General features: G+C 43.3%; 1 protein-coding gene across 1 annotated transcript; it reads right to left on the bottom strand.

Moving 5' to 3' along the window:
- Positions 1–2,745: 2,745 nt before the first annotated feature.
- Positions 2,746–3,890, bottom strand: LOC133916261 (uncharacterized). The gene is made up of 2 exons (XM_062359869.1): positions 2,911–3,890; positions 2,746–2,805 (listed from the first exon to the last, which is right to left on the bottom strand). Exon 1 carries the CDS (start codon positions 3,509–3,511, stop codon positions 2,933–2,935), a length of 579 nt encoding a protein of 192 aa, XP_062215853.1. The 5' UTR covers positions 3,512–3,890; the 3' UTR covers positions 2,746–2,805; positions 2,911–2,932.
- Positions 3,891–20,109: the final 16,219 nt, after the last annotated feature.

Genomic DNA, 20,109 nt, shown 5'->3' with positions numbered 1-20,109 from the left:
AAAGAAGTGTGTTTTAGTGTTTTTTGATGACATCCTCATCTACAGCAAAACCTTAGAGGAACATTTACAACACTTGAGGCAAGTCTTGCAACTTCTGTTAAATGATCAGTGGCAAGTCAAATATTCTAAGTGTTCATTTGCTCAGAGAGAGATTTTTTATTTGGGGCATGTTATATCTCAGCCAGGAGTCACCATCAATCCTGCCAAAATTAAGGCCATAAAGGATTGGGCTCGTCCTACTAATATCAAACAATTGAGAAGCTTCTTAGGGCTAGCTGGCTATTATAGAAAATTTGTGAAGCATTTTGCCATAATTAGCAAGCCTATGACTGAGCTTTTGAAAAAGCATTATATTTTTTATTGGACTTCTTGCCATGATACAGCATTTGTGACACTTAAGCAGGCTTTGATAGCTGCACCAATGCTGGCTCTTCGTGATTTTACTCAGCAGTTCCAGGTGGAGACAGATGCAAGTGATCAAGACGTGGGTGCAGTACTTCTTCAAGCTGGTCATCCGCTTGCTTTTATTAGTAAGGCCCTTGGCCCTAAAATTGTTGGTCTGTCAACTTATGAGAAGGAATACTTAGCCATATTGGTAGCCATTGAACAGTGGAGATCTTATTTGCAACTAGCTGAATTTGTGATATACACTAACCACAAGAGCCTTACCTATTTGGATGACCAGAGGTTGCATAGTCATTGGTAGCATAAAGTCTTTACTAAATTGATTGGATTGCAGTATAAAATAGTGTACAAGAAAGGTACTAAAAATAGAGTGGATGATGCCCTTTCAAGGCATCATAATCCTCCTGCTCAGCTATTGGCTTTATCCTCCAGCACTCCCCTTCGGTTAGAATCAGTCAGAGCAGGGTATCAAGCTGACCCCAAAGCACAACAGAGGATCTCTGCCTTAGCTCTGGACTCGCAAGCAGTATCCAATTTTGTTTACAAAGATGGTATTCTCAGATACAAGAATAAGATTTGGATTAGCAATAATCCGTCCTTGCAATTACAAGTGATTTCTGCTGTTCACTCTTCTGCAGTTGGGAGGCACTCAGGATTTCCTGTAACCTATAGAAGATTGAAACAGCTGTTTGCTTGGCAAGGAATGAAATCTACTACTCAAGCATTTGTGCAATCTTGTCTGACCTGTCAGGAAGCTAAACCAGATAGGACTAAATCACATGGACTGTTAGCTCCAAAACCTATTCCACACGGTGCATGTCATTTAATATCAATGGACTTTATTGAAAGGTTGCCACTTTCAGGTACTGCTAATTGTATTATGGTGGTCATTGACAAGTTCTCTAAATATGGTCATTTCATTCCTTTATCACATCCATTCATGACTGTTAAAGTAGCCCAATTGTTTGTGGACCATGTTTACAAATTGCAAGGGTTGCCTCTTTCCATCATTTCTGATAGAGATCCCATTTTTACAAGTAAGTTTTGGCAACAATTGTTCAGCTTAACTGATGTGCAACTCAGGATGAGCTCAGCCTACCATCCTCAGTCTGATGGTCAGACAGAGAGGGTTAACCAGTGTGTTGAAACCTTCTTGAGGTGTTTTGTCCATACTTGTCCCAAACAATGGATTAAATGGCTTCCTCTCTCGGAGTTTTGGTACAACACCAATTATCATTCTGCTCTGAAGCTTTCTCCCTTTGAGATTTTATATGGCCATCAGCCGAGGCAAATGGGTCTTAAATCCAATTCTGCAGCACCTGTTTCAGATGTACATCTATGGCTCAATGAATGAAAACTGACGCAATTTATAATTCTTCAGCACCTTTCTCGGGCCCAAACTAGAATGAAATCCCAAGCTGACAAACACAGATTAGAGAGGTCATTTGCTGTGGGTGATGAAGTTTTCCTTAAAATTCAGCCTTATGTGCAGTCTTCTTTAGCTCCTCGCTCTTGTCAGAAGCTAGCCTTCAAATATTTTGGACCTTCTCGTATTGTCGATCGGATTGGGGAGGTGGCATACAAGCTTGAGTTACCAGTTAGTTCATCTATCCATCCGGTATTTCATATTTCCCAACTGAAGAAATCCATCAGCAACCATCAGGTAATATCCTCTCTTCCTGATAGTGGTGTCCAGTTTCAAGTACCTGAAGCAGTGCTGCAGAGGCGTGTGGTGCATCGGAGCGATGAGTCAATCTCTCAAGTGCTGGTAAAATGGACTCAGATGCCGCAAGAGCTGTCGACTCGGGAAGACACTGAAGCTCTCCAGTAAGCCTTCCCTGTTGCACCTGCTTGGGGGCAAGCAGGATCTCAGGACCAGGGGAATGTCAGCAGTACTGTATCGGAGACAGCAACAAGCAAGGAGCAAGAAAGGCATTCTCCAGTGGGCCTTCATAGGAGCATAAGGCTCATGCATCCTAACATGATGACGAGCGGGCCCGAGTGGCTCTGTAATAGCGTGGTGGGTTCAGCTGATGAGTGAGACGGGAGAGATTGAGCGCTGGCACGTTATAACCAGCGGCGATGAGCAGTATCAGGCAGAAAATGACTTATCCCTGAACCTGAACTTCTTCTTCCTCCTTACGGCAACAGTGATCTTCGCCGGTCGGAGAACAATCTATCCGGCTACCCACCTATATCTCTGCTTCCTCTGTCCTACCTATCCCATGTGCTAACAGACAGTGGGAACATGGAGACTCATTTGGAGGCCTTTCCTCATTATATGACGCAGCCCTCGATGAAACATCTAATCTAACCCTATAATTACATGGCAAATTTCGGTTTGTGCTGTCTCAGGCTCTCAGCTCATCACATCATGCCATCGTACATGCATTTGACGGGCTACATGATCACAGCAAAAGCATTCGTTGAGACAAAGAAAGGAAAAGAAAAGAAAATGAGAGGTTGAAAATGAAGACGATAAGATTGCGAGTCAAAGAAGCCTACTGGGCTCATGGATCAGAGATGATCAGAACAGCCAATGGGGCACCTTCTTGGGCGCCACGCGCTCCTCGATGGTCCGCAGGCTCGGCTTCCACCCCCTGATCGACAGCTCCCGGCTCAGGAACTCCGGCCGGTGCTCCTCGAGCCCGTCTGGCCTCGCCGCCTCCTCCTCCTCGGTCTTCGTGGCCTCCTCGCACTGCGCTGGCCCATCGGCGTCAGCCTTGCGGTTCTTCCTGGACGACAGCTTCCTCCTCAGCCCGCCCGGCATCGACCTGGACCGTGCCAGCGACCGGGCCGCCATCAGCGCGCGCCGCGCCTCCTCGGCCGACACCTTCCCCCGGGTGGCCGGCAGCAGGACGTACACCCCGCCGGCGCCCAGCACGTGGTCGGCCGGCAGCGGCGCGACCTTGACGCCCTCGCCCTGATGCTGCTGCCCCTGCTCCTTGACGACGCGCGCGTCGACGACGAAGTGTCGCGGGTGGTCCATCATGAGCTCAGCCACAGACACGGGCTCCCTGAGCGCCCGCACGCTCCCGTCCGCCGTCACCACCTTCCCGCCGCCGCTCGCGCCCACGGCCGCGTCCCCCGACACCAGGTTGCCCATTAGGCGGCAATGGGTTAAGCACGCACGCACGCACGCAGGCAGCTGGGCTAGCTAGGTGCCAATGGCGCGCCAGGGGCAAGGGTGGCCGGGTCGGGTATTAAAGCGGTGGGCGGGAGCAAAGATTTTCTCGCGATTTCCCCGGTCGCAGGGCGGAAAATTACAGGTAGCAAGTGATTAGGAAAAGTCTCGAGGGGTTTAGTTGGTGTGGAACGGATGGATTCGGCAAGAGATGGCGGGTTCGGTTTGAACGGAGCTGCTCCCGCCGTGAGGTCGTTGCCGCGTTGACTCCCCTCCACACGCTGCACACCACCGTCACGGCCCTGTGGGCTGTGGCTCCAGCTCTCTCCGTGCCCTCTGCTGCCGTTCCGTTCTGAACGCATTCAACTCGCAGAGAAATCCATCGCTGACTAAGACCACATCAATTCAACAAGGCCTAAGTTTCTGATGGAATTTTCCAAACTTCCCCGGAAGATTCATGGACGTAGGCAGCCGGGAGTACACGTGAGGCTGGTTTCCAAGCGTAACAGGCGGGGTGATAGAGGCATAGCACAGAGCAGAGCAAAAAGAATTGGAAAAGATGAAACAAAATTACGGGAGAAATAGCTGCCGGATTGGGCAGTTGGTTAAAGAATGTGAGCTTGATTTGGTTGGCAACTGGTAGTGAGTTCGGTCGAGCTGGATGCAAGCGTACTTTTTGTCTCAGCGACGGTGACGTGCGACCACTTTGCCGTTGGGGCTCCACCCTTCTCTTGTTTTCTTTCATTCAGCTATGAGCTGGGTACTACTACTTCAGTTCCTTATGAAATTGCTTGCAGGAGAATCGAAGTTTCCGCTGTTGTTTTTCATAAGGGTGTATTAGTTGACGATTACAATAATTTTGTGTCCGCGTTTTGCAGATATTTGTGCGCGTGCTCTCATGATTGGTGTTTGACAATTAAAATGAGCAGGACATAGCTGGGGCAGCTAAGCTGGTTTGATAGGCTGTCTCACTGTTGTGTGGTTTTGTAAATGAATTTGTGGCATGTCTCTTATACACACACACACATACATACATACATACATACATGTACATGTATGTATGTATGTATGTATGCATGTGGCATGCCCTGTGTTCATGAGATTTTGCAATTTTCAATGTATTTCCGACCATTCCGAGGAAAGAAGAATAAGAAATGATATTAAGGCGAAACGCATTGTGAAAAGAAAAATGTCGGCCAATATTGGACAAATTTTGCAGTCGTGTGGGCAAAATTTGGTAAATGATGGTCCCATCGTGATGGTGGGCTTAATCGTGACATCCATGCCGAATTGCCATGCTTGTACTTTTTATTCGAGAAATACGTTAAGACGCCTATAAAGATATGATGGATCATATGCTCAAACTATTGAAAGCCCAGAGCCGACTGGTCGGGGTTGCCCCGTCCTCATCATCGTCGTTGCATCTGGATTTGTGTTCCCCAAGCTCCTTACCAATGATGCATTGCACGACGTTACATTCGGTTAGGTTGTGGGCATCAGTACAGTAGATCGGGCAGTAGCCTCTGCCTTTCTTCCGGTCCTTCTTCTCGAAGCGTCGGCGTGGTTGGCTGGTTTGCTCGACACCCATGACATCGAGCAGTCCAGCCTTGCGTTTTTTCTTGTTTTCCTTCTGGTCGACCCCTTTGGAAGAAGCGGACTGGTCGGAAGTTGACTGCAGCTTCACACAGATCTGGACTTCCTTGGTGGCCAGCTTTTTGACCATCTTCTGGTCTTTGAACCCCCTCTGAAACGCTATGATCATGAATTCGCCCGTGATCATTGGAATGGTATTCCGGCATTCGGTGAAACACCGGATGTAATCTTGCAACAACTCACCATGCTGCTGCCTGACCTGATACAAGTCATCCTTGACCCCTGGTCGGGCGTATGTCCCCTGAAAGTTGATGACGAACTGGTCACATAAGTCTTCTCAGGACCAAACCGACCCGCGGGGGAGGTTCATCAGCCAGGACCGTGGTGAACCGACCAGGGCGATCGGGAAATAGTTTGCCATGACCTTTCTGTCGCCTCCCACGATCTGCACCATGGTGGTGTAGATCTACAGAAACTCCTCCAGGTCGGTCGAGCCATCGTATTTTTCAGCTAGGACCGACTGGAACTTGTCCGGCTAGCGCACCTCTCACAGCCGGGTAGAGAAATCATTGCACCCCGTCTCGTAACAGGAGCTACTCATCGTTGGGCCGCTACACGTGCTCTGGGAGAGAGCCGATGGTCTCTCAGCCCTGGTGAAGGGAAGGAGGAATCCAACACCTCCCGTGAGAAGAAGGTGAGTGACAAGGCTGCTTGCCCTTTTCTTGCTCTCACCGGACGTGGTCCTCCTGTTTCCGGATGGTCCTATGGTCACAGATTAAGTTGTGGAGGTCGCGGTGGAGAAGTGAGTCACGCAGGTCAACGAGTGGACTATCCCGGCGCGGTGGAGGTCTCTTCCACTACGTGAAAAACAAACAAAAGAGAGATAACAATAGTAATGGATCATCGTGACCCATCACTAAAGACACATTAGTGACGGGTCCTACTATGACCCGCAACTAATGTACCATCTTACCGGGACTCAACGTAGACCTATCATTAATGAGTGGTCATTAGTGACGGGTTATAACATGATCTGTCACTGATAATAATAGTAACATGTCATCCTAGGTCAGTCATTAGTGATGGGTCAAGTTGTGACCAATCACTAATGATCAACTTATAAGTAATGGGATATCTTAGGCTAGTCATTAGTGATGGGTTAAGTTGTGACACATTATTAATGATCAACTTATCAGTGACGGGTCGTCCTAGATCAGTCATTAGTGATGAGTTAAGTTATGATCTGTCACTAATGACCAACTAATCAGTGATGGGTTATCCTATGCTAGTCATTAGTGACAGATCAGGTTGTGACCCGTGACTAATGACCAACTCCAGTCACTAAGTATTCACAAATATTTTTTATTTTCTCTTATTTTTTATTACTTCAGCAACACTAGAATAAGAATCATTGTATATTTCTGCTCAAGTTTTATGTAAGGGGTGCGGCTATGGATACAAATGTGCGTTTTAAAATGGTTTAGAAACTTCAGGGGGCGAGAATTTAATCTTCCAGGCCGAATTTGGCCTCAAATTTTTTTTTGAACCTGACATAGTCATATTCGAGGAGAAATAGATATAACTTTTTTTTAGATGTCCGTGGAGTATAAAAACATCAAAATCAAAGTCCATATACAAAAGTTATGCCTATTTTACCAAATGTTAGAAAAAATAAGAGAAAAAAATAAGAGTTCGTATGCAAAATTCATTAGTGACGGATAAATATTACGACCCATCACTAATATTCAGTCATTAGTAATGGGTTATGGTACCCGTTACTAATGATGTTAGACAAAGAAGATTAAAAGAACAAAATATATAGTTTCCATCATAACTACATGATAGGTGAGATGGTAAGGGGTCTACGCACGCGATGTGAAGGTTGCGGGTTCAATTCCCATGGAACACAGACTAAAAACACAATATGAAAAATAACATGGCTTGTGGGGCACATGCGATGGGCCTTGCTAGGGATGGTTCGGGTGATTTTTTTTTTTGACTTTTGTGTCAAAAAATACGAAAAAGTTCATCAGTCATTAGTGACGGCTCAAAATTATGACCCGTCACTAATGTTCAGTCATTAGTGATGGGTTATGGTTATGACCCGTCACTAATAAAGGTCATTAGTGATGTGTCACGGTTACGACCCGTCACTAATTACCTCTCATTAGTAATGCGTTCGGAGTAATGGATGCGGAACCCGTCACTAATTATGGTTATCGCCCGTCACTAAAGGTATTTTTTCATGTAGTGCTCGTACTCCCTGCCACTGAGGGAGCATGGGGTTCCTCCTGCCGCGGAGCCCACTTCGAACTCTACTGGCCACCATCTCGATCATCCCTTTCAGCAGATGGGGTGGTGGCTGCCATGGTCTGGCGCCTGGCCATCTCTACCAAGAGGGCAAGATTGTGCAACCATGGTGTTACCGTGGCCCCTCCGATACCACCACCGGCGGGTGGCTAAGAAGTACTTGCGTAGTATGCAAGTTCTACATTGGGGTCATGGCCTCGTAGTTGAGCTGCTAACCATAGAGTGGTGAGACATCATGAGCCCAGTGCTTGCATTTCGTGTGCAGTGTGACAACCTTGAATACACTGCTGCCAAGGTCTCTACCTCATCTGGGTGTTCCTCCAAGTGGTTTTGTTGTTGTTGGGGAAATATAAGACCATCTCCATGTCTGGCGTCGGACTGGTTTCTCTCTTGTCCTATGCCCTGGGGCTCACCTTTGGTTCCCACGGCATGAGCGTCATTGTTGCCCCCCGCTGCATGGGCCACCATGCAAACTTCATGTTCGGTCTCAGAGTCTTGGGATTCCAGCTCAGTGTCTGATGCTTGGAGCACACCGGACTCGTCTAGGCCGTACCCCATGAAGAAAACTTCGTGACAACCAGGGTCCTTGGAATGGGACTCTGTAGCTGTCATGGATCCGGATGTGGGTAGCCCAACCATAGCCTCCAAATTTGAAAAAAAAAACACAAAAAATGTGCCCCTACCTGGCACACCAACTGTCGAGGGATGATCCCTTATAATGAATCTAGGGTACACTGGATGATGGGTACGTTGAGTTACGTTTCTGGTGGGTGTATATCGAACTGGACCTAAGACCACAAGGATTTATATAGGTTCAAGACTTTCGTAGGATAATAGCCTTATGTCATGTGTATTATCTTATAAGTGGGTGAACTTGTTACAAAGTGTGTTCTCTTATCCTACAAGCAGGGTCTTCACCCCTTTATATACTAGGGAAAATATGTTCATACAAATGGGTCGTGCCAAAATAGGTGGCAGATCTACGCGTGATGAAGCCTAGCTGTCCTAACTCATCATGATGGTGGGAAAGCATGCCCACCCTACTCTGGTCATCATGCATGCCCTATACCATCACTGAATGTCGTCACGCTCACCTGTCAGACATCCCGTGGCTTTAAATATTATGGGATGGGTCACTACAATGCCATGCCACCCCACAACCATGCCTCACCAAATTCGAGCACCTAGTGAAGAAAAATATTTGAATAGGTAGGATTAAATGAGACTTGACTAGTTATGTGAGTACCTGCCCTGTGACCAACAAGGGTTGGTAGCAGGATTTTTCTTTGTGACTAGGGGCTGGTCACACGAGTCTCGCCCTAGTCATACGATGAGGCCATGGTCTTGACAATACCTACTGCCGGTTGACATTTGGCAGTGCAGGACCCGTCTCGTGGGGCACCCCCTTATCTATTACACTGTCAGTTGTGTAGTCCATGTGAAGGCGGTGCAACCGAACCTGAAGAAGCTAGAGGACTAGAGCTCGACAATGGTATTTCTCAGCTATGAGGCTGGATCTAAGGCCTAAAGGGTGTATGACCTGGTTGGTGATCATGTCCATGTGACACGTGATGTCATCTTCGATGAATCGTCATGTTGGGATTATATCAAGGATGGTGAGGGGATTAGCGATACTGGTGAACCCTTTTGCGTTGAGCTCACCTTTGTCCTGTTGGGTGGAAATTTGAGAATAGCGCCCACTACAGTGAGCACTCCATGTGGCACGAGCACAGTGGAGCCACATACATCAGTGCCAGCAAGCTCGGTGACCAGCACCATGGATTTTGCCTCGTCACCTTCGCTGGACATGGAGCATGATGATGCTCCTTTGCGCTTCCGCCGTGTTGACAACCTCATCGGCCCAGCAACACCACCCGGACTAGTGTCCCGAGATCTCGGGTTCGATGGACTCTTGTTGTCAGCTATGCTTGAGGAATTGGCATCAATCGAGGGCAATTGAACATGAGATCTTGTTGATCTATCGACTGATCGTCGTACCATTGGCCTCAAGTGTTATACAAGATCAAGAGAGACGAGCTGGGCAATGTCGTTCGACACAAAGCACGCTGGTCGTGAAGGGTTATGCTCAGCGGCAAGGCATCAATTTCGAAGAAACATTCGTGCCAGTGGCAAGGCTTGATTTTGTTTGAGTGTTGATCGCTGTTGCAGTGCAACGCAAGTGGTGAGTGCACCACATAGATGTGAAGACGACGTTCCTCAACAGAGATTTGCAGAAGGAAATATATGTCGAGCAACCACTGGGGTTCATCGATGAAGAGCATCCATGCCATGTTATGATGCTATAGAATGCTTAGTATGGACTTCGGCAAGCCCCTCGAGCATGGAATTCCGAGCTCAATGCAAGTCTGCACACCCTTAGTTTTCAGAAGAGCAGTACTAAACATGCTCTCTACACGCGTGACAATGATGGATCCCGATTAATCGTTGGTGTGTGCGCGAACGATTTGATCATCATAGGATCAGATGAAGGCATCATCAGTTGGTTTAAGGTAGAGATGATGAAGATCTTCAGGATGAGTGACTTGGGTATGCTCTCACACTACCTGGGTATTGAAATACGACAAGGGTATGAAGGAACAACACTCTGTCAAGCAAGCTATGCGAAGAAATTGATCAAGAGAGATGGATTGGCAGGATACAATCTGTGCCAAACTCCAATGGAGGCTCGAATGAAGTTGTCCAATACATGTTCTAGTGAAAAGGTGGACAGAACTCACTATCGAAGTCTGATCGGTGGTCTGAGGTACTTGGTACATACTCGGTCGAACATCAAGTTTGTGGTGGGTATGTGAGTCGGTTCATGGAAGATCCAGGAAAGGAGCACCTTCTGCTACGCTATATTGTTGGTACAATCAACTATGGCATCGGGTATTCAGAAGGAGACCCTGACATTTCTTGTCTGACGGGGTACAGTGATTTGAATTTAGCTGGGGATGATGATGGTCGAAAAAGTACTTCAAGCATCATCTTCTTCCTTGGAGATAATCCTGTCTCATGGCAGTCACAGAAGCAGCATGTGGTGGCATTGTCATCTTGTGACGCGGAGTACATAGTTGTTGTAGCTGTTGCTTGTCATGGAGTTTGGCTCACCGACTGCTAGAGGAAGTACTTAGTGAAACACAAAGTACACCAAAGATCAGGGTTGATAACAAGTCGGCAATCGCACTGAGCAAGAATCTTGTCATTAATGATCGAAGTAAGCACATTGATACAAAGTATCATTTCATCAAAAGTTGTGTTGATTAAGGAAAGGTCAACCTGGATTTCACCAGTTTAGATGAGTAGCTCACCGACATGCTCACCAAGCCACTGGGTCATGTCAGATTTCAGAATCAGCGTAGAAGAATCAATGTTGTTGAGCTCAAATAAAAGATGCAAGTATTTGGGGGGGGGGGGGGGTTGACAATGTGAGGAATGGTGACGTCCTAAGAAGGGGGGTGAATTAGGACACTTAAAAACTAATAGCTCATAAAACTTTATAAGATAAACCTATCTCAATTTCAATCTAAATATACTTTAGGTTTATCTAGTGTGTCTACTCTACCACTCAAAAGGATTGCAACCTACTCTAGCAAGGGTAAGTTGCAAGTACATAAATGTGGAAATGTAAATAAGGTAAAGAGACAAACTTGTCATAAGGAATTTTTATCCCGTGGTATTGGTGGCACACAAGTCACCTCTAGTCCACGTTGGAGATCCACAAGGTATATGCTCTCGGTCTCCAAGTCTCTTCCAGTCACGAATCTTGAGCTACCAAGTCACCAAGATAAGGCCTCAAGCACGATAAGCCACCAAGGCTAGGTCTCACCATTAACCCCTCTTCCAATCACTTGTACGCCGTTTTCACTTTGAAGCTTTAGTCACAAAGACAAGGACCTCCACATCCCCACACAGTCTTCTTGTCGTTGCTTCACACTAAATCAAAGGGTCAATAAGTTACTGGTGAGTCACAAAGACTCCAAGGTGCCGGCATAGCTCTCAGTACATGGTTAGATCACTCCTTGATCCATTCTCTAGATTACAGCACTTAGCAACACTTCTCTCTAGACCTATAAGCACTAATCACTCTCTAATATTATGCTTAATCACCTTGGATAATCACTTTTAGCACTTTGATGGTTTGAATATCTTCTCAAGTGTATATGAACTTCTCTGGACTTCAGCACCTACAAAGGACTGAGTGGAGGGATATTTGTAGCCTTAACCCTATGGACTAGCCGTTGCCCCAACGGCTTAAATTCGCTGTATATGCCGGATGATCTAGTGTAGACACCATAGTACTCACCAGACCATTCGGCGTATACATCTTTCAAAACTAGCCGTTGGAACTCCACTCAAAGCTTCTATTAACACCGGATGTTCTGGCGTGTTCACTAGCTTCATCGTCAGACCTTTCATTGTGTTCAACTGAGCCATCCCACGCCTTCCTCAGTTCAAAATATTCTAGCGTTGCTTTGCTTCATCGTCGGACCTTCCGGCATGTTAAACTACACTAAACTGGATTTTGACATCTTCTCTTCAACAAATGCTCTGATGTATACTCCATCATGCACACTTCAATCGTCGAACCTTCTAGTGTGTAGTCCTTCGGTCTTCCCACTGTTGCAATCATCTTTGCAACAATTGTTCCAGTGTATACTCCGTCGTGCCCACTACCGATCGTCAGACCTTTCAGTGTGTACCATCCTTGAGCTTCAACTAAAAAATGTTCTAGCGTTCATATCTCCACAACGCCGGATCATCTGGTGTGTAAAAACACCTGGCAAGAAAATACTCTGGTGTGCACAACTCCTCTGTGCCTGACCTTCCAGTGTAGTCATTTTCCTAGGACTTCTCCAATTTAACCAAACTTTGTCTCGGATGTGGTGACTTCTTAATATATTGCATCCATGAGACCTACTAATATATATTATTGAAAAACATGTTAGTCTCATTTCCTATATTATCATTAATCACCGAAATCACAATCATGGCCTAATAAGGCTATTTTCGCTACAATCTTCCCATTTCTGGTGATTGATGACAACACAACCGAAGCAAGTGACAAGTAATACATGATACCAATTGTAAATAGCACAAAGTCTTACCACATTGCTTGTATACATGTTCTTACCACTTTGTCCCCTTTTGTTGTGGCTCCCCCTTTCTTCAACGCCACCATCTCCCTCAATCGATCTATGTAAGAGCTTCTCCCGCTTTGTCAACCTTCATGTATTTTACAGTTGCTTTGGTCATCATAATTCTCCTTTTTTTGTCAACATCTCTCAAAAAAGCTATAAACACATGTTGAACTCAAGAAAAAAAAAATTAGAACACATGGGAGAGCTTCATTAACTATGATCCAATAAAGTGATACCACTTGTAGGGATTTAATTTAACAGATACGTGAATATCAATTTAGATGAAAGCACATGGATCACAATTCATGAAACTCACATAATATAGTCTAAACTCTTTCTATATGTATGCATACATATGATGAGAAAGAAACATATGCACAACTAGACAATAAGTAGAGGTACGAAGTTTAAGCCATATCATACATTGAGGTAGCTTAAATGTAGAAATGAATTGATAATTATATCGATTGAAGCCTTTAAGTATTGCATACCTCCGTTGATTTGTCGATTGCTCCATGAGACTACAAAAGATATCACTTGAAATACATGTTAGTCTCAAAATTACAGTATATAGGATATACTCCCCTAAATATGTGTAGATAAGTGTTGAATACTTATAAGATATATGTACTTGTTATTGATAATAATAGGGAGAGTACCCTATAGATTGAACTTATGTCACATAAGTAATACCAATTGTAAAACTAGTATCATGTAAATAACCTACAACTAATAAACCATGTAGGTTGCTCATAAGAAAGAGAGAAACACAAGCAACCTACCACATGAAACATCTATACTAGGCATTGCAATAATTTGAAATAAGCATGTGTAATCATAGACAAGGCAAAAGTACTCATTAATTGAAAGGATTTTGCATCTAGTATCATTACCTCTTTTACCTTTGGATGAGAATTTGGGTATAAGATGATTATGATCTTCATCAATACACCCAATCTTGCACATATGATATCTTTGCTTGAATCTTCACTTCATCTTATGAGCTAAGTCTCCAAATTCTTATAGTCGTCTTGGGCTTCAAGTCTTCTTTGAAACCTAAACCGATTGGAGCTCCTGCATGTTGGTGATGACTTTCTTGGACACCCAAATATGTTGGTTCCATCTCCGGTCCTTTATCCTAACTATGTGTGCAACCACCTTACCATTGTACTTCTTCTTGAGGTTGTTAGGCTTTATCCTAACTATGTGTGATTACTCTTGGTCTTGATCTAGTAGTTAGGCTTGGTGTAGAGGTTGGATATCTTGTTGGAGCAATTCTTCATCTTCTTCTTCTTCTCCTTGATATCCTTCTTGATTTACTTGCATTGAAAGGACTTTTGGCATTCTTGATGGTATTTGAAGCCTGTCACGGTTGACCCCTCAACAAGCTTATTAACCATGATAGCACGATTATCTTGAGAAGGTTGGACATATTCTTTGCCCTTTAATCTCGTCAAGTCCTTCTTGAGCTTCTCCACTTCTTGCTTGAGCTCATCATTCTTTTGTGCAATGAGTTCATTAGATAGTTCTACAATAATATTCTCAATGCATGTCTCATTGCAAAGGGATGAGCTAGAGAAATCAATCAAATCAATACAAAAAAATGGAAGCATCTATCTTAGGTTTGAAAATAAAGAAAGATGTAGATTGCTTCAAAGGGGTCTTAGTTTAAGATTCAATATACTCAAATTTAGCCTTAAGCTCTTCATGCTCCTTATTTAGCAAATTAAATTTTCTCAATAAATGTTCATAATTAGAAACAAATGTAGCATGAATATCATTAAGTGCATTAAATTTCTAGAGCTCTTTTGATTATTTCTTTAAGGCCCCATGTTGCTCATAGATCAATTTAAGAAGTTCTTCATGAGAGGGGGATTCCTCATCAGATTCATCATCACTTACATTGATATCCATACCTTTGGCTATAAGGCACTTGTGAGATGACTTGCGTGATGACTTGTGTGATGATGACCTTCGGAAAATGCTTTTCTTGGAGGAGTGGATGGTGAGACTTTCATCAATTGAGCTTGACTCTTTATTTTCGTTCACCCATCTTCCTATGCTTGCGAATTTTTTGGCTCTTCCTCTTGTCTCCCTCTTGTTCTTAGTTTTCTTTTCCTTCTTGATATGATCAATTGTGTTGACCAAGTCTTCAATGGAGATTGGATGATTAATCTTGGCATTGATCCTCTTCATATTCTTCTCTAATTTTGAGAAGAGCTTGGCGATCTTGGGATCAATTTCTTCATAACTTGATGTGCTTTGATGATCCTCTTCATTGCTCTCTTCATCTTGATCACCATCATCTTCGCTTCAGTTTGTCTCTTGCTCTTGTCTCCTCATCCTTGTCTTCATGTGTTAGCATTGAGCTTGCTTGCTTGTGAGAGTAAGATTCTTGGTATCAAATGAGAAAGAAGCTTCCACACCTATGTTTATGGTTATCTCATGGGCGGTGGTACTGCCGATTACTTAGTTTGGAGTCATCTTTTTGATGTTGCCCTTGTTATAGATGATGGAGACGATCAACTTGTACTGTGGAAGAAGAGCTTGAAATATTCTTCTCACCACTTGATCATCTTTAATTTGCATCAAACATAGCCCATTAATCTCATTGATAATAATATTCAAATAAGAATACATATCATTAGTATTTTCATGAGATAGTTGTTTGATATCAATGAGCTTAGTAACTAACACATGATTTTTTTTCATTGTGCACATCATTTATGTCTTCATGTATTTCAATGAGACTATTCAAAATATCATGTGTATTGGTGAAAGAATAAACTCTATTGAATGCATCGGGGTATAGAGATGATAAAAGGATACTCTTCAACATTGCATTGGATTGTCTCTCTTTGTTGGTGATACATAGCCTCATCCCCACCTCAGTGACTCTCCAAACATCTAAATCTTTGGCCATCAAAAAATAGGTCATTAGAATTTTTCAACAGGGAAAAATTATGTCATCGAAAAGTGGAGCATTATGGGTATCCATCTCAACCCCGGACATCATAACTCTAGGCGGTTAAACCTATCAAGAGAATGAGGCTCTAATACCAATTGTGATGAACAATGACGTCCTAAAAGGGGGGGTGAATTATGATACTTAAAATCTAATGGTTCCAGAAACTTCACAAGATAAACTTATATCAATTTCTATCTAAATATGCTCTAGATTTATCTAGTGTGTCTACTCTACCGCTCAAGAGGATTGCAACCTACTATAGCAAGGGTAAATTGCAAGAATGTAAATAATAAAATGAAATAAGATAGAAAGATAAACTCGGCACAATGGATCTTTATCCTATGGTATCAGTGGCACACAAGTCATCCCTAGTTCACGTTGGAGCTCTACAAATGATATGCTCCGGTCGGCAAGTCTCTTCCGGTCACGATTTTTGAGCTAACAAGCCACAAAGACAAGGCCTCAAGCACACCAAGGAGAGGTCTCACCACTAACCTCTCTTCCGGTCAACTTGTACGCCGTCTTTACCTCAGAGCTTCCGGTCAACTTGTACGTCTTTACTTCGGAGCTTCAGCCATAAAGACAAGGGCATCTGTGCCCCTGCACAATCTTCTTATCGCCGCTCCACACCAAGTCAGAGGGTCAACAAATTACCGGCGAGTCACAAAGACTACAAGGCATTGGCGTACCTCTCGGTACACGGCTGGATCACTCCTTAATCTACTCTTTAGGTTGCAGCACTTAGCAACACTTCTCTCTAGACCTATAAGCACTAATTATTCTCTAATCTTATGCTTAATCACCTTAGATGATCACTTTTAGCACTTTGATGGTTTGGATGTCTTCTTAAATGTATATGAGTTTCTTTTGACTTCAGCACCTTCAAATAACTGAGTGGATGGATATTTATAGTCTCAGCCCCGTGGACTAGCCATTGCCCTAACGGCTCAAATTCTCTATATATGTCAGATGATCTAGTGTAGACAACATAGTACTTACCGGACCATCCGACGTGCACATCTTCCAAAATTAGCCGTTGGAACTCCACTTAGAGCTTTTGTGAACACCGGATGTTCCGACGTGTTCACCAGCTCTATCGTTAGACCTTCCAGCGTGTTCAACTGAGTCATCCCGCGCCTTCCTCAGTGCAAAATACTGTGGCGTTGCTTTGCTTTATCGCCGAACTTTTCGGAGTGTTAAACTATACCAAACCGGACTTTGACATCTTCTCTACAACAACTGCTCCGACGTATACTCCAGTGTGCACACTTCAATCGTCGGACCTTCCGACGTGTAGTCCTTCGGTCTTCCTACTGTTGCAATCCTCCCTGCAATAATTGCTCCAGCGTATACTCTGGTGTGCTCACTACCAATTGCCAGACCTTCCAGCATGTATCATTCTTGAGCTTCAACTCAGAAATATTCCGACGTTCATATCTCCACAACGCTGGATCATCTGGTGTGTAAAAACACCTGGCAAAAAAAATACTCTGGTGTTCACAACTTCTCTGTGCCAGACCTTTCAGTGTAGTCATTTTTCCTGAGGCTTGTGCAATTTAACTAAACTTTATCCCGACTTCGGTAATTTCTTAATATATTGTATCCATAAGACCTACTAATATATATTCTTAATAAATATTTTAGTCTCATTAATTATATTATTATTAATTTTCTAAATCACAATCATAAATTAATAAAGCTATTTTCGGTAGGGTCCAATGCTTGCCATACTCTCCATTTCTACCGAGTCTATAGCATGTTAGTTTCAGTTAGTTCAGTAGCGTCAGCTAGTGTCAGTAGTTCGAGTCCTTTTGTTTCAGCAGTCATAAGTGGCACGATCGGATTGGGGGAGGTCATGGCGTGCATATCGGCCAATTTAGCCACTACTTTGTTTCTCTATTTAAGTGAATGAACAATCAAGAAAACGCTGCGCTGTTTGCAGCACCAAACTCTGAAGATTTCCACTTCTGTTCGTTACTGTCGCCTTTGTTGACAACAGCCTGACGTTCGTCAGGTTTCCAGACTCCGAGCTATTGCGAGCGCCGAGTGTTCTTCGGTGAGATTTGAGCTATCCAGCTAATCAATTCCCAACACTCCACAATACGCCAATTTATAATTCTTCTAACTGGCCTTCTACAATGGTGTGTAATTTTTCTTTTAGCAAAATTCTACATTGCTGTATAATGGTTTACTGCTACAACAAGTCACTGAATGATTAGTAATGCTCTTCAGGTCTCCATAACAAAAACATTATCGACATATATCTTGAAGGAGTTGATATCATTAGCACATGCCCTTGACCCAAATGGGAAGGAATAACTGTTACTACTGTCCACAATGGGAAGGAAACAATTGGCCTCACAGATTTGACATGCTGCCTCCCAGAATCTCATGTCTCCGCATGACCCCCATCGAAGCCAAAGAAAGACAGGATTGCGTGCGAGTTGAGCGGACCCTGGCCAAATCGCTGCCGTAGTGACGGTCGATGGCTTCGGTTGATCGGAGAGGGATGTGTACCGGCCAACCCCAAGTACGAAGCTTCGGTTCGCCGTGAGGCACACCAAAATGGCAAAATCCATTCCAAGGCTTGTCTTCTCCTGGGACCAGCTGCAGCAGCTTCTAATCTAACTAGGCGGATTAACGCACTTATGTCACGCCCTTTTTTTTCACAGAACATGAAAAAAAAAACAAATTTATGATATCTCAATATTTACTAATAAATTTATCAATATTTAACACATTCACTTAATTATAGAGAAAACAGTAGTACTTTCATGTATGCATATAATTTTAGCATGTAGACAACAGTAATACGAAACTAATAAAATTTGTTTCATATTTTTTGAGTTTTATATATTTTTCTTTGTATTTTAGATATTTTAGTCGATTTATCAATATAACTAATATTCCTGTTGACATGTTTTTGGAATTTTCCAAAAATAAAATTATATTACATGTGTAAATATATATATATATATATATATATACGTATATACATATATATGTATACGTATATATATATATGTACGTATGCGTATATATATGTATATCTATACATACACATATTTAGAGTACACTGCTACAGTAGCTACAGTGCCCGAACCCATGGGAACGCTCCAAATCTTGGAGCGATAATATATGTTATAGATTATACCCCATAGACCTGTCGTTGCCAATTTTCAAATCGGACCAACCCAAGTACCCAACCCAACCCCTGGTTGGTCTGAAACCAATATAAGTCCCTCTCTCTGCCCTCTTGATCAGTTCGAAAAGGACTGTTCGCTTGCTGCTCAAACGATTCTGTTGTGTCGCATGCATTAGTTGGGGCGTCAAGTGAAGATGCTATACAAATCTGATGGAAATTTGCGTACCTTGTTCTAAGAGCGACAAGGCTGCATCCTTATTCTAGCGTTGGTTCCAACCATACCAAGTACCACGGCGTAGTTGGTTACATCGTTATTGTTTTATGCATGTTTGTTATTCATTTTGTGAAGCTGTGGGTCAAAACGGCTCTGTTTGATTAAGCAGAGTACGCAGAACATTGATCTCAGAGTGGTTGTGGTTGAGTGGTTCGATGTGCTCTGAACTAGATAAGAGTCACTGTTTGGAATGTTTCAAGCTCTGCTTGGAGAATGGAGAGCTTCAGCTTAAAGCTATCATGCAGGTGTTAGTGAAATGTTACGTCTACGCCTAATAAATTTGTACGTGTACCTGCTGCAAAATAAATATGCAAAATTGAGCATTCAAAAAAAATAAAGACCCATTCAAGCATTACCATCATGAGATTGAGAATTGACCCAAGAGTTCGCATCCATGGAGCAGTCGCCGACACTTCGATCGCAACATTCACCGACGCTGCAGATATTCAGAGTTCAGAAACGCTCATTTGCCCAAAAGTAAGTGGCATTCCAAACATCAAAGCATTGAAAACGATTTGAGCGTTGTTACGTCTGTCTGTCATGGTTCCTAGCTGCCTCACCCATCGGTAGTACTTTGAAGGCTTTCAGGAAAAATGTTTCTTTTTTGCGGGGAAACAGGAAGTAAGGCAAGTCATCCCGACGGTTCACCAGCGGCTAAAATAAAAAATAGACAACATACGCTGTTGTATTTACGAAAATAGATAATATATCGACGTATTTGTAAATCTAGCACCCGTATTCGGCACCTTAAAATCCGAAAACTCAATTTCGGTATCTCAAACTCCGAAAATACGTCGGGCCCACTGATTTCGACATCTAAAATACCGAATATGATACTATTCACCATATTCGATACCTCAAATACCAAAAACGCTCTGTATTCGAGACACCTCACTCGCCGAATACGGCTCTGCCGTGCGCGCTACATAGAAGCTAGCAAGCTACAGTAGAAGGAAGAAAGTGTCCTAAAATTCATATTTTTTATTTAACTCATGATTTTATTTGGGAGTATAAAAATAATCTAAAAATTCTAACCGTTTGCTCAATCCGTTTTAATTGATTTGATCCAAAAAAACATGAGCCAATATTTAATTAAAATTCTCTAAATAAGTCAACTTTTATAAATTCTAGCAATTTTTAATGCCTCAA

The sequence above is a fragment of the Phragmites australis genome, chromosome 4, assembly GCF_958298935.1.
Source record: "Phragmites australis chromosome 4, lpPhrAust1.1, whole genome shotgun sequence".
Taxonomy (NCBI): domain Eukaryota; kingdom Viridiplantae; phylum Streptophyta; class Magnoliopsida; order Poales; family Poaceae; genus Phragmites; species Phragmites australis.
Note: the sequence above shows the minus strand (reverse complement) of the source record. Positions and strands in the feature narration are given on the sequence as shown.

What these genes read in the sequence shown, in the direction of transcription:
- LOC133916261 (XM_062359869.1), bottom strand. Translation starts at nt 3,511, where the DNA reads ATGGGCAACCTGGTGTCGGGGGACGCGGCCGTGGGCGCGAGCGGCGGC.